Here is a 13,348-nt window from a genome sequence, read left to right as displayed (position 1 = left end):
TGCTCTCCCATGTGTCTCTAGGCCAGCTGCCATACTTGCTCTCCCATGTGTCTCTAGGCCAGCTGCCATACTTGCTCTCCCATGTGTCTCTAGGCCAGCTGCCATACTTGCTCTCCCATGTGTCTCTAGGCCAGCTGAAATACTTGCTCTCCCATACATCTGTAGGCCAGCTGCCAAACTTGCTCTCCCATACATCTGTAGGCCAGCTGCCATACTTGCTCTCCCATACATCTGTAGGCCAGCTGCCATACTTGCCTCTCCCATATATCTGTAGGCCAGCTATTATACTTTCTGTTGCATACATCTGTAGGCCAGCTGTCGTACTTGCTGGTCCATGCCACCTCTAGCCCAGTTGCCACTCTCGCTGGTCCATGCCACCTCTAGCCCAGCTGCCACTGTTGCTGGTACATGCCACTCTTAGCCCAGCTGCCACTGTTGCTGGTCCATGCCACTCTTAGCCCAGCTGCCACTCTTAGCCCAGCTGCCACTCTTGCTGTTCCATACCAGCTCTAGACCAGCTGCCACTCTTGCTGTTCCATGCCAACTCTAGCCCAGATGCCATATTCCTGTTCTAGACCAACTGTAGGTCAGCCATTGTACATTCTGTCCTATACCACCTCTTGGCCAGTCATCATGCTTTTGAGCCTGTACCACTTCTTGGCCAGCTGCCATTCTTCCTGTCACATGTCCTGTTCTACCTCTTGGCCAATCACCATATGTTCAATCCCATAGCACCTCTTGACCAGCCCGCCATAATTTCCATCCCATAGCACCTCTTGACCAGCCCGCCATAATTTCCATCCCATAGCACCTCTTGACCAGCCCGCCATAATTTCCATCCGATAGCACCTCTTGACCAGCCCGCCATAATTTCCATCCGATAGCACCTCTTGATCAGCCACCATACTTCCCATCACATACCATCTCTTGTCCAGTCACTGTACTTTCCGTCCCATACCGGCACTTAACTAGCCCCTGTCGTCACCTACTCTCTTTTTGGTGGTCACCAGTCTTGGTTTCTCCTACATCCTGATTGCCGGCTGCTGAGCTTGCAGTCCATTACCCCGTGTTTGCCAGACATGGGGCTTGCTTCGTACCCTGTCGTCGTCACACTTCGAGCTTGCCTCATATCCACTAGTTGCCGGACAAGGTGCTTGCATCCTACCCACTTGTTGTTGGACGTGGTGCTTGCATCCTACCCACTTGTTGTTGGACGTGGTGCTTGCATCCTACCCACTTGTTGTTGGATGTGGTGCTTGCATCCTACCCACTTACTGTTGGATGTGGTGCTTGCCTCCTACCCATTTCTTGCCAGACTTATGGCTTCCCATCCCCTACCTTCCTAAAGCTGGATATGTGGCTTGCCATCCCCAACCCCCCCCCCCCCCTTATAGCTGGATATGTGGCTTCTTGTCCCTTTCTCCTCAGTGCTGCACATAGTCCTTGTTCTCCCCTACACCCTCACTGCCGGACATGAGGCTTGCCACCCCTTGTCCCATATCACCTCTCGACCAACCACCATAGTCGCCTACCCATGCGACCTCTAGGCCAGCCACTGTGCTTCCTGTCCACTACCATCCCTAGTTCAGGCATTGTACTTGCTGTCCCATACCAACTAGAGGCCAGCTGCCATAATTGCTGTCCCATATGTCTCTAGGCCAGCTGCCATACTTGCTCTCCCATATGTCTCTAGGCCAGCTGCCATACTTGCTCTCCCATATGTCTCTAAGCCAGCTGCCATACTTGCTCTCCCATATGTCTCTAAGCCAGCTGCCATACTTGCTCTCCCATATGTCTCTAGGCCAGCTGCCATACTTGCTCTCCCATATGTCTCTAGGCCAGCTGCCATACTTGCTCTCCCATATGTCTCTAGGCCAGCTGCCATACTTGCTCTCCCATATGTCTCTAGGCCAGCTGCCATACTTGCTCTCCCATATGTCTCTAGGCCAGCTGCCATACTTGCTCTCCCATATGTCTCTAGGCCAGCTGCCATACTTGCTCTCCCATATGTCTCTAGGCCAGCTGCCATACTTGCTCTCCCATATGTCTCTAGGCCAGCTGCCATACTTGCTCTCCCATATGTCTCTAGGCCAGCTGCCATACTTGCTCTCCCATATGTCTCTAGGCCAGCTGCCATACTTGCTCTCCCATGTGTGTCTAGGCCAGCTGCCATACTTGCTCTCCCATGTGTGTCTAGGCCAGCTGCCATACTTGCTCTCCCATGTGTGTCTAGGCCAGCTGCCATACTTGCTCTCCCATGTGTCTCTAGGCCAGCTGCCATACTTGCTCTCCCATGTGTCTCTAGGCCAGCTGCCATACTTGCTCTCCCATGTGTATCTAGGCCAGCTGCCATACTTGCTCTCCCATGTGTATCTAGGCCAGCTGCCATACTTGCTCTCCCATGTGTATCTAGGCCAGCTGCCATACTTGCTCTCCCATGTGTATCTAGGCCAGCTGCCATACTTGCTCTCCCATGTGTATCTAGGCCAGCTGCCATACTTGCTCTCCCATGTGTGTCTAGGCCAGCTGCCATACTTGCTCTCCCATATGTCTCTAGGCCAGCTGCCATACTTGCTCTCCCATATGTCTCTAGGCCAGCTGCCATACTTGCTCTCCCATATGTCTCTAGGCCAGCTGCCATACTTGCTCTCCCATGTGTCTCTAGGCCAGCTGAAATACTTGCTCTCCCATGTGTCTCTAGGCCAGCTGAAATACTTGCTCTCCCATGTGTCTCTAGGCCAGCTGCCATACTTGCTCTCCCATGTGTCTCTAGGCCAGCTGCCATACTTGCTCTCCCATGTGTCTCTAGGCCAGCTGCCATACTTGCTCTCCCATGTGTCTCTAGGCCAGCTGCCATACTTGCTCTCCCATGTGTCTCTAGGCCAGCTGCCATACCTGCTCTCCCTTGTGTATCTAGGCCAGCTGCCATACTTGCTCTCCCATGTGTATCTAGGCCAGCTGCCATACTTGCTCTCCCATGTGTATCTAGGCCAGCTGCCATACTTGCTCTCCCATGTGTATCTAGGCCAGCTGCCATACTTGCTCTCCCATGTGTATCTAGGCCAGCTGCCATACTTGCTCTCCCATGTGTGTCTAGGCCAGCTGCCATACTTGCTCTCCCATGTGTCTCTAGGCCAGCTGCCATACTTGCTCTCCCATGTGTCTCTAGGCCAGCTGCCATACTTGCTCTCCCATGTGTCTCTAGGCCAGCTGCCATACTTGCTCTCCCATGTGTCTCTAGGCCAGCTGCCATACTTGCTCTCCCATGTGTCTCTAGGCCAGCTGCCATACTTGCTCTCCCATACATCTGTAGGCCAGCTGCCAAACTTGCTCTCCCATACATCTGTAGGCCAGCTGCCAAACTTGCTCTCCCATACATCTGTAGGCCAGCTGCCAAACTTGCTCTCCCATACATCTGTATTCCAGCTGCCATACTTGCTCTCCCATACATCTGTAGGCCAGCTGCCATACTTGCTCTCCCATACATCTGTAGGCCAGCTACTATACTTTCTGTTGCATACATCTGTAGGCCAGCTGTCGTACTTGCTGGTCCATGCCACCTCTAGCCCAGTTGCCACTGTTGCTGGTCCATGCCACTCTTAGCACAGCTGCCACTGTTGCTGGTCCATGCCACTCTTAGCCCAGCTGCCACTCTTAGCCCAGCTGCCACTCTTAGCCCAGCTGCCACTCTTAGCCCAGCTGCCACTCTTAGCCTAGCTGCCACTCTTGCTGTTCCATACCAGCTCTAGACCAGCTGCCACTCTTGCTGTTCCATGCCAACTCTAGCCCAGATGCCATATTCCTGTTCTAGACCAACTGTAGGTCAGCCATTGTACATTCTGTCCTATACCACCTCTTGGCCAGTCATCATGCTTTTGAGCCTGTACCACTTCTTGGCCAGCTGCCATTCTTCCTGTCACATGTCCTGTTCTACCTCTTGGCCAATCACCATATGTTCAATCCCATAGCACCTCTTGACCAGCCCGCCATAATTTCCATCCCATAGCACCTCTTGACCAGCCCACCATAATTTCCATCCCATAGCACCTCTTGACCAGCCCGCCATAATTTCCATCCGATAGCACCTCTTGACCAGCCCGCCATAATTTCCATCCGATAGCACCTCTTGATCAGCCACCATACTTCCCATCACATACCATCTCTTGTCCAGTCACTGTACTTTCCGTCCCATACCGGCACTTAACTAGCCCCCATACTTTCCATCCCATACCACCACTTAGCTAGCCTCCATACTTTCCATACCACCACTTAGCCAGCCTCCATACTTTCCATACCACCACTTAGCCAGCCCTCATACTTTCTTCCATCCCATACCACCACTTAGCCAGCCCTCATACTTTCTTCCATCCCATACCACCACTTAGCCAGCCCTCATACTTTCCATCCCATACCACCACTTGGCAGCCTCCATATTTTCCGTCCCATATCACCACTTCGCCAGCTGCCATACTTTTCATCACATGCCCTACTCCACCTCTTGGCCAGCCACCATTCTTTACATCCTATAGCACCTCTTGTCCAGCCACTGTACTTTCCTTCCCATAACACCTCATGGCCATCTGCCACATTTTCCTTCCCATAACACCTCGTGGCCAGCTGCCACATTTTCCTTCCCATAACACCTCGTGGCCAGTCGCCACACTTTCCTTCCCATACCATCTCTTTGCCACCTGCCATACTTTTTGTCCTATACAAATTATTGGCCAGTCGCCATACTTGCTGTCCCATACCCACTCTTTGACGTTCTGTACACCATTCCCTACCCCTCATTGCTGTCTGTCCAGCCTGACGTTCCCAACCACCTTGCTGCTAGCCACCAGGTTTGGCATCCCATACCCGCTGCTTGTGAGCCACTGGGTTCGGCATCCCCTATCCCATTGTTTCCAGACATGGGGCTTGTCCCCTACTGCCTGCCTTGTTGCGTGACATGGGGCTTGACATCCCCTTCTCCCTCATTGCTGGACATGGAGCTTGCCATCCCATACCACCTTTTGTCCCATGTCATCCCTATCCCAGCTGCTGTACTTCCTGTTTCATACCATCTGTAGGCCAGCCACTGTACGTGCTGTCCCATGCCACCTCTAGACCAGCTGTTTATTTGCTGTCCGATACCACCTGTAGGCCAGCTGCCATTATTGCTGTCTCATACCACCTCTTGCCCAAATGCCATACATTTATCCCATACCACCTGTTGGTCAGCCACCTTACTTGCCATCTCAGAAACTCTTGGCCAGCTGCTGTACTTGCCATCAAATTCCACTTGGCAAGCCACTGTACTGTCCGTCCCCTACTATCTCTTGGCCAGGCACCCTACTGTCCCTACCATACTGCCTCTTGGCCAGATGGCATAATTGCTGTTCCATACCCCCTCTTTGTCATTCCACACACCCTCTATGACATCCACTATCTCTCACTGCCAGTCCCAATGCTTGGCTTCCCCTAACCTCACATTACCTGCCCTGAGACTTGCCGTCCCCACCTGCCTCGTTGACATGTGGGGCTTGCAGACCTCTACTGGTACATTGTGGGACATGAGGCTTGCCATAACCTATCCCCTTATTGCCAGATGTGGTTCTTGCCACCCCTTACCACCTCATAGCTGGATGTTTGGCTTGTCTTCCCACCCCTACTGCCTCATTTCCGGATGTGGGGCTTGGCGTTCCCTACTCCATCATTGGCAGCTGCCAGCAGTATCATCTGCTACCTCCTGGTTGCCGGCTGCCTTGTGTGCCATACCCTACTCCTGGTTGCCAGCTGACTGGCTTGCTATTCCCTGAACCTGATTTCTGGCTATGAGACTGGCCGAAACATACCCCCCTCATTTCCGTTCCCTGCCCCCTTGTTGGTGCCCCCCTGCCCCCCTTGTTGGTGCCCCTCTGCCCCCCTTGTTGGTGCCCCTCTGCCCCCCTTGTTGGTGCCCCTCTGCCCCCCTTGTTGGTGCCCCTCTGCCCCCCTTGTTGGTGCCCCTCTGCCCCCCTTGTTGGTGCCCCTCTGCCCCCCTTGTTGGTGCCCCTCTGCCCCCCTTGTTGGTGCCCCTCTGCCCCCCTTGTTGGTGCCCCTCTGCCCCCCTTGTTGGTGCCCCCCTGCCCCCCTTGTTGGCGCCCCCCTGCCCCCCTTGTTGGCGCCCCCCTGCCCCCCTCGTTGGCGCCCCCCTGCCCCCCTCGTTGGCGCCCCCCTGCCCCCCTCGTTGGCGCCCCCCTGCCCCCCTCGTTGGCGCCCCCCTGCCCCCCTCGTTGGCGCCCCCCCTGCCCCCCTCGTTGGCGCCCCCCTGCCCCCCTCGTTGGCGCCCCCCATCCCCCTCGTTGGCGCCCCCCATCCCCCTCGTTGGCGCCCCCCCTGCCCCCTCGTTGGCGCCCGCCCACTGCCCCCTCGTTGGCGCCCGCCCACTGCCCCCTCGTTGGCGCCCGCCCACTGCCCCCTCGTTGGCGCCCGCCCACTGCCCCCTCGTTGGCGCCTGCCCCCCCTGCCCCCTCGTTGGCGCCTGCCCCCCCTGCCCCCTCGTAGGCTATTGCTGTCACTTGCCTCTCTCATTCTGAGCCACCCGGTGTGCAGGTCACCTGGCTTGCCTTCCCCAACTCCTCACTGCCAGCCACTGGGCTTGCCATTGCCTACCCCTTCTTTACCGGTCGCTGTGCTTGCTCTCACCTACCCCTTCATTATGGACCACCAGGCTTGCTGTCACTTGCAAACTGATGGCTACTGGGCTTGCCATCCCCTACCATCTGGATTCTGGGCTTGCTGTCATCTACCCCTTCATTATCGGCCCCTTGACTTCCTGTCACTTGCTTTCTTGCTGCTGGCTGTCAACCTTGCTGTCCCCTACCTCCTCATTGCCAGGCCTCCACCCAGCCGGGCTCTGTGCCATCGCCTCCACCCGGCCGGGCTCCGTGCCGTCGCCTCCACCCGGCCGGGCTCCGTGCCGTCGCCTCCACCCGGCCGGGCTCCGTGCCGTCGCCCCCACCCGGCCGGGCTCCGTGCCGTCGCCCCCCACCCGGCCGGGCTCCGTGCCGTCGCCCCCACCCGGCCGGGCTCCGTGCCGTCGCCCCCACCCGGCCGGGCTCCGTGCCGTCGCCCCCACCCGTCCGGGCTCCGTGCCGTCGCCCCCACCCGTCCGGGCTCCGTGCCGTCGCCCCCACCCGGCCGGGCCCCGCGCCGTCGCCCCCACCCGGCCGGGCCCCGCGCCGTCGCCCCCACCCGGCCAGATCCTCACTGCCACAGCCACACTGCACATCGTCCAATTCCTGCTCCCTCCCCAATTCGGCCTCACTGCTTGAATCCTGGCTTCAAGCCTTACGTCAGAGGTGCTCAATGCAATGCACTCACACTGGTCGCACTCAACACCAACCCATGCCCTTACTGGTGGGACTGAACACCAACTGGTGCTGAACATCAACTGTTGCTCACCCCAGTGATACTGATCCCCAACTAGTGCACGCAAACCTGTCAGTGCTTCCTCCATCAGTGCTCTTGATGCTTTGCTCAGTGCGATCGGTGCTCGACTTGGCGCTTGCCCCAATTTTTGATTGTGGTGGTCTCACCCACCCCAATTGGTAGTTGTGGTGCTACCTACCTCATTCGTTGGTCGTGATGGTCTCGCCCACTCTGATTGTTGGTGGTGATGGTCTTGCCCACTCTGATTGTTGGTCATGGCGTTGACGTTCACACCACTGATCGTGTCAGTGGCGCCCTCCCTGATCTCTGGTCATGGTGGTGGAGCCCAGCCCAATCGCTGCTCATGACGATGGTGCCCAGCCCAGTCACTAGTCCTAGCGGTGGCGCCGAGCCCGATCGCTGGTCGTGGTGGTGGAGCCCAGCACGATCGCTGGTCGTGGTGGTGGCGCACAGCTCGATCATAGGTCGTGGCTGTGGCCCCTACCCCGATCGGTTGTGGATATTGTGCCCCACCCGTTGAAACTCCCACCTCATCTCTCGTCTTTTGTTGGAGGCTCCCCCAAGGGCAACACAAACCTTATAAGAGGGACTGTGGCACCTGTACCCTAAGGCCAAAATGTTTCTGAGTAGACCTCCTCCAACAACACACCTATTGTCACGATGCCCCTGCGCCAACACACCTATCGTCAGAGGCCACAGAGTGGCTGCCAACACCATGAAGTCTCGCTACAGCCCCCACGACTGCTCTTCCCACTAATTGTTTCCTCGCACCACCCCTGCTACATGATAGACCATCAAAACCTGCATGCCTGCAAGTCCCTCCTACCCTGCCCCACAACTTTCTTAACCAATGCCATGTCTCTCAAACCCCTACCCAATTGCTGCATGCCCAACTCCGCAGAGTCTCACGTGACTTGCCGAGACCTGCTTAACTACCCCCACAGTCATTCATGACTACACCTTTGAGTCCTGCATGACTTGCTCCAGTCCTGCCTCCCAACCTTACACACCATGCACCATCAAGAACCCCTTGCCGTTCCCCCAAGCCCCTCGTGCCAGTGCCACAGCCCACAACCTCTTTAGGCCCCTGGCCTCACAAAGCAGCTCGGGATACCAGTCCCCCTAAAGTTGATTGGGACCTCTTGACCCCCACCACACAAGCCACTCAGGCCTCCATCAGGCCTTCCCAACCGAGCTGCTCAGCCCCGGATTAGTATGCTCCTGCAAACAACCCCTAAGCAAGCTGCTCAAGCCCTAAAGCTTTTTCCCTACCCAATTCCTGCATGCCCTACCCCCAAAGTCAAACGTGACTATAGCGTGACCACTCCCAGAGTCCGGCATGACTATGATCCCTGTCATCAGAGACTACGACCCCTGTCATGCGCGACTACCCCCAAACCCTTATGCACATCTACCCCCCAGTCCTGTGTTTCCCCCTCCCAACATTTTGCATCATCCACCATCAAGAACCTCTTCTGTCCCCTCCGGCCCCTTGTGCCAATGCCCCAGCACCCAAGCTGTTCAGGCAAGGTGCTCATACCCTCAAGCCCTACTTTGCTCAGGGCGATTGTGCCCTCAAGCCCGGACGCCGCCCGGGGCCGTTCATGCCCCTGGGCTCGGACCCCGCTCAGGCCGGTCAGGGCCCCGGGCCCCGGGCCCCGGGCCCCGCCCAAGCCGGTCGTGCCTCCGGGCCTGGGCCGGTGACACGGGCTCACACACACACACACACACACACACACACACACACACACACACACACACACACACACACCGGTGGCCCCTGTGACCACCCATTCCATGCCTCGTCCCAGTGACTTGTGGTTCACTGCCTGCTGCAATGTAGACACTTGTGCTGCTCCACACCCAAGTCACCTTCTGTCAACCAGCTCCTCCGAACCCAGTCCTCTGTCTTAGTTCTCTAGTGGCGCTATTTCCATTGATAAATGGAAAATAGTTATGCCTGTTTTGCGGTCCAAACTGACACATTCATTTTTCGTCTAGTCCGTATAAAATTTTTGTCCCTCAAATGTAGTTTTATTGTGTTGTTTGTGCCTTTACCTGTTCTTATCTTAAGTTTTGTTAAACTAAGTTTTAATTTTTTATCATAATTTAGAAATTTCTGATTAATGAATGCCTGCTTTTTTCTGCTACCAACCGGAGCTGTATGTAACAAGGCAGTGATGTAAGCTCTGGAGAAATGGTGGTTGGTTGTCTGACAATTTTCACTGGCGTATTGCATTTTGCACAGGAAATACTTCACGGTACTGGCAGTATCCTCTTTTTCTCTCCCCCATGCCTCATGAATCAGCAGTTCTCTCTATTTACAGCCAACAGTGCTAGGAAATGCTTCAAATAGGTACATAGTTTTCAATTCTAATCTTATTACATTGATATACACACAACACTATCACCCACTCACACTCATTTAGTATTTATTGTGTTTACTTTGTATTCCATAATTGACATCACAACTGAAAATTGTTCCTTGCGTGCAGAAAGGTAAAAAAGAGTTAATGCTGAATACTAACTCTGTTTAACATGCAGAATCCACGAAATGGTGCTCTGTCAGGCATGTGTGGCATTATAGGTATTGATAGAATGACTGTACTGCAGGAGACAAAGTTTTTTGCAGCACAGGACTAATTGCAAATTTGATAAGTCAGTATTTTATTCCAGTTGTCAATCTCATAACAATTCTGACTGTTCTTATTTTGATGTTCTCAGCTAATTTTTTTTTGTAAACATTATTTTATGACACAGTATGTGGGAATAGGACTTGATTTGCATGGCTCTTCTTTTTTTTATTTGCTTGCAAATTGTTGGAGTTCATAAAATTTAATGACCTGACCAACTGTTCAACAAGTATAGTTAATAGTAAATACATTCTCTACTTCATGTTTAATTTCGTTACATGTATTGTTTCTTTCACTGTTTCAGGGAAAACTGGTAACCATTCATCTCAAAAGGCCACCATTTACTATAAACCTGCAGTTGTAAATATCCAGCAGTACACATCGAGACCAGATTTGATTGTTTCCAAAGTCACCATAATATTCAATTACGGGGACAGCATGAGCTCTGTTCCTTTTTGAGCTCTCTTTTACCAACTACCCACCTACTTTCTATCTTGTGCTCCTTTTTCTTTATATTAACAATATGGCTGCACATGTTTCTCATTTAATACATTTACTTTCTTCTTTATGGGTGCTTTGCTTCCCTCTCGTGGTTTTAAAAAACTACTAAATGGACCATTCTCACTCAATTTTCTTTAAATCTTCATTCTATTATCTAGAAACCTTTCTCTTTCCTATCCTCTTCTCAAAATTTTTGTCACGACTGTATTCCATTTCCTAGTCGCATACTGTAAACACACACTATAAGAATACTTTACGATTAAAGAAAAATTAATTACGATTGTGTTATTGAGTGGCCACTTCCTAATTTCTCCATCTCATCTCTTTTGTACACTTTAAAAGAAAAGTTGTGTATCTCAAATATTTCCACAGAACATAAGTTAGCTAACTTGTTATCATTAAAGAGACGAAGAAATTGATGAATCAGCTCTATAATAATAGACTGTTCTTCCAGATATTGTATAAAATGGTTTAGCAGATTTTTGGGAACTATAATCCATGTGTTTGTAATATTGATTATTTTGAAAATTTGTATTATGTTCTGAATTCTGTAAAAAACGAGAATTATAAAATTGGAGTGGTTGTAAAGTTTTCATATAAAGATGAGATAATGACAAGTGCGTAAATAAGAACTGCAACATGGGAGCTTTATGTCAGATGAATTAGCTTTTTCAGTATTTGGTTTTGGGCATACACAAATGTTAGTATGTGAGCTATATGCTGAATGATTAGCTTTAGTCATTCTGTTGTTTGTATTCCTCCAAGGGGGTTACAGTATTATATCAATATTTCCATGATTTTTCATAGTCTAATTTTATGTAATGTAATCAGTTAAACATAATTTTCTTATGTAAATTTACTTTTGATGTAAGTGGTGTTTACAATCGTAATAAGTTACTTTAGTCATAATTTTCTTTGCCACTTAATGATGACTGAATGTTCTCAGTAATAGAAGTACCCATTCCTCCTCTAATTGAATGTAAATTCTCAGGAAGTAAGTGACGCTATTGACATGAATTCTCATAATCTCACACAGTTATAAATAATATTTTAAACTTCAATTTAACGTTGCACATAATTCACATCTATTTATTAGTTGCTGTGATTGCAGTTACCTGTTATACTTTTAGATATTTTTACTAAATGTGGCTGGTATGTTAGTTGCAATGTCATCAGTTTCTGTGATAATTGATTTTTAAAGAATATTTCTGAGTATTTTTATTAAATGTAATTTTGTTGACATTTCCTAAACTGCTGTGATATTTTTTATTTAATTCATACTAATAAACTACAAAATCTCTGAATTTAAATATGTATTGCAGTGTGGCTAAATAATTTTTCATTTGCATTATAATATGGTGGTATCCAGAGCGAAGCTTTGCCAATTAATAGAATAACTGCACTGGAAGTTGTCGTCAATGTAATTCTGATAACCTCTTATCTCACCACTCATTCAATGTCAGATCGAAAAGTGCTACAGATTTATTTGAAATTAAATATGCATGTACTATTCATAAAGAGTGACACAAGCAATTTTCTCCACTTTGTTGACCATAAGTCACTGAGTAATGAGTGCTTAAAAAAAAATTTACTTACAGAACAGTATCGATTTGTTCACAAGTTGTGTTCAATTTAAGGTAGAACAGTGAAACTGAATTTATTTGAAAACTCAGTTAAAGGGCTTTCAAATGATATAATTAGTTGAATTGTATATATATATATATATATATATATATAAACTTCCAAAAAAACGTGAAAGATAATGTTTTCCCCCCACATAGTATGAAATTTTCAACTTGAGAGAATCGTGGAAACACTTTCAAAAGTAATTTTTATGTGTATAACAATTCTGTTAAATGTCACTCATATCGTGAACTGTTGTTCTTGTTTTACTACCCATTACAGTTTTAGAGAATCACAGTTTGATTTTCTACTTGGGCTACAATATTGTATTTGTGATACAAATAAGTGTTTTAAAGCGTAGCACAAGCGAAATTAATAATTGAAAGTTAATAAATTGACCTGGATATCTATAATACATATATCTTAATAGAAGTGAAGAAACCACATTTTAAAGACGGTATACAAAATGGTTGGATAGTGTGACTATCTCCCATATTTTGAATATTTTGTTACTGTATAATATTTAGTCAGCTGCAGTCAACGGTATACAGTTGTTGAAAGTAACCGGTACATCTTCTTTTGGACTGACATAGCCTATAAAGTAAAATAATGCGAGTAATACTGAAATATTGTGTTCAAATTAGCTTAAAGGTACGTCTGTATAATTCTGACAGAAATGTGCAAGTTTATATGCATGTAATAAGTTAATATTGGCAAACTATTAACATAACATTTAATTTTATTCCAGAATGTGAACAGCTGGGGAAGTAACATTGCGTATTACTAAATAGACAAAGCTGATGCACTGAACTCTGAGAATGTGTTGAGAGTTAGACACTTGAGAACGACATAAAGTGCCCAAAAATTCAGCTTTGAGCTGTAATGTTTTTAATGAAAAGGATCACAATAACCACGAGTGAAACTTGTATCGGCGGCCGGTGTGGTCGAGCGGTTCTAGGTGTTTCAATCTGGAACCGCGGACCGCTACGGTCGCAGGTTCGAATCCTGCTTCGGGCATGAATGTGTGAGATGTCCTTAGGTTAGCTAGGTTTAAGTATTTCTAAGTTATAGGGGACTGATGACCTCAGATGTTAGGTCCCATAGTGCTCAGAGCCAAAAAGTCTCGCATCCTCTTTCCCCAGTGGATGGTAGAAAGAGTAGAAAGAAAACCTTTCCCA

General features: G+C 49.7%; 1 protein-coding gene across 3 annotated transcripts in view; it reads left to right on the top strand.

The window, feature by feature from the left end:
- LOC126299520 (uncharacterized) overlaps positions 1–11,955 on the top strand; it is a 181,504-nt gene extending 169,549 nt beyond the window's left edge. For all 3 annotated transcript variants that reach the window (XM_049991489.1, XM_049991490.1, XM_049991487.1), the window contains one exon: positions 10,351–11,955. In XM_049991489.1, coding sequence (XP_049847446.1) covers positions 10,351–10,410 — 60 coding nt within the window. In that variant the 3' untranslated portion in view covers positions 10,411–11,955. The remainder of the gene's footprint in view (positions 1–10,350) is intronic.
- Positions 11,956–13,348: the final 1,393 nt, after the last annotated feature.

The sequence above is a fragment of the Schistocerca gregaria genome, chromosome X, assembly GCF_023897955.1.
Source record: "Schistocerca gregaria isolate iqSchGreg1 chromosome X, iqSchGreg1.2, whole genome shotgun sequence".
NCBI lineage: Eukaryota > Metazoa > Arthropoda > Insecta > Orthoptera > Acrididae > Schistocerca > Schistocerca gregaria.
The sequence above is the reverse complement of the archived record's forward strand: the minus strand, read 5'-3'. Positions and strand labels throughout refer to the sequence as shown.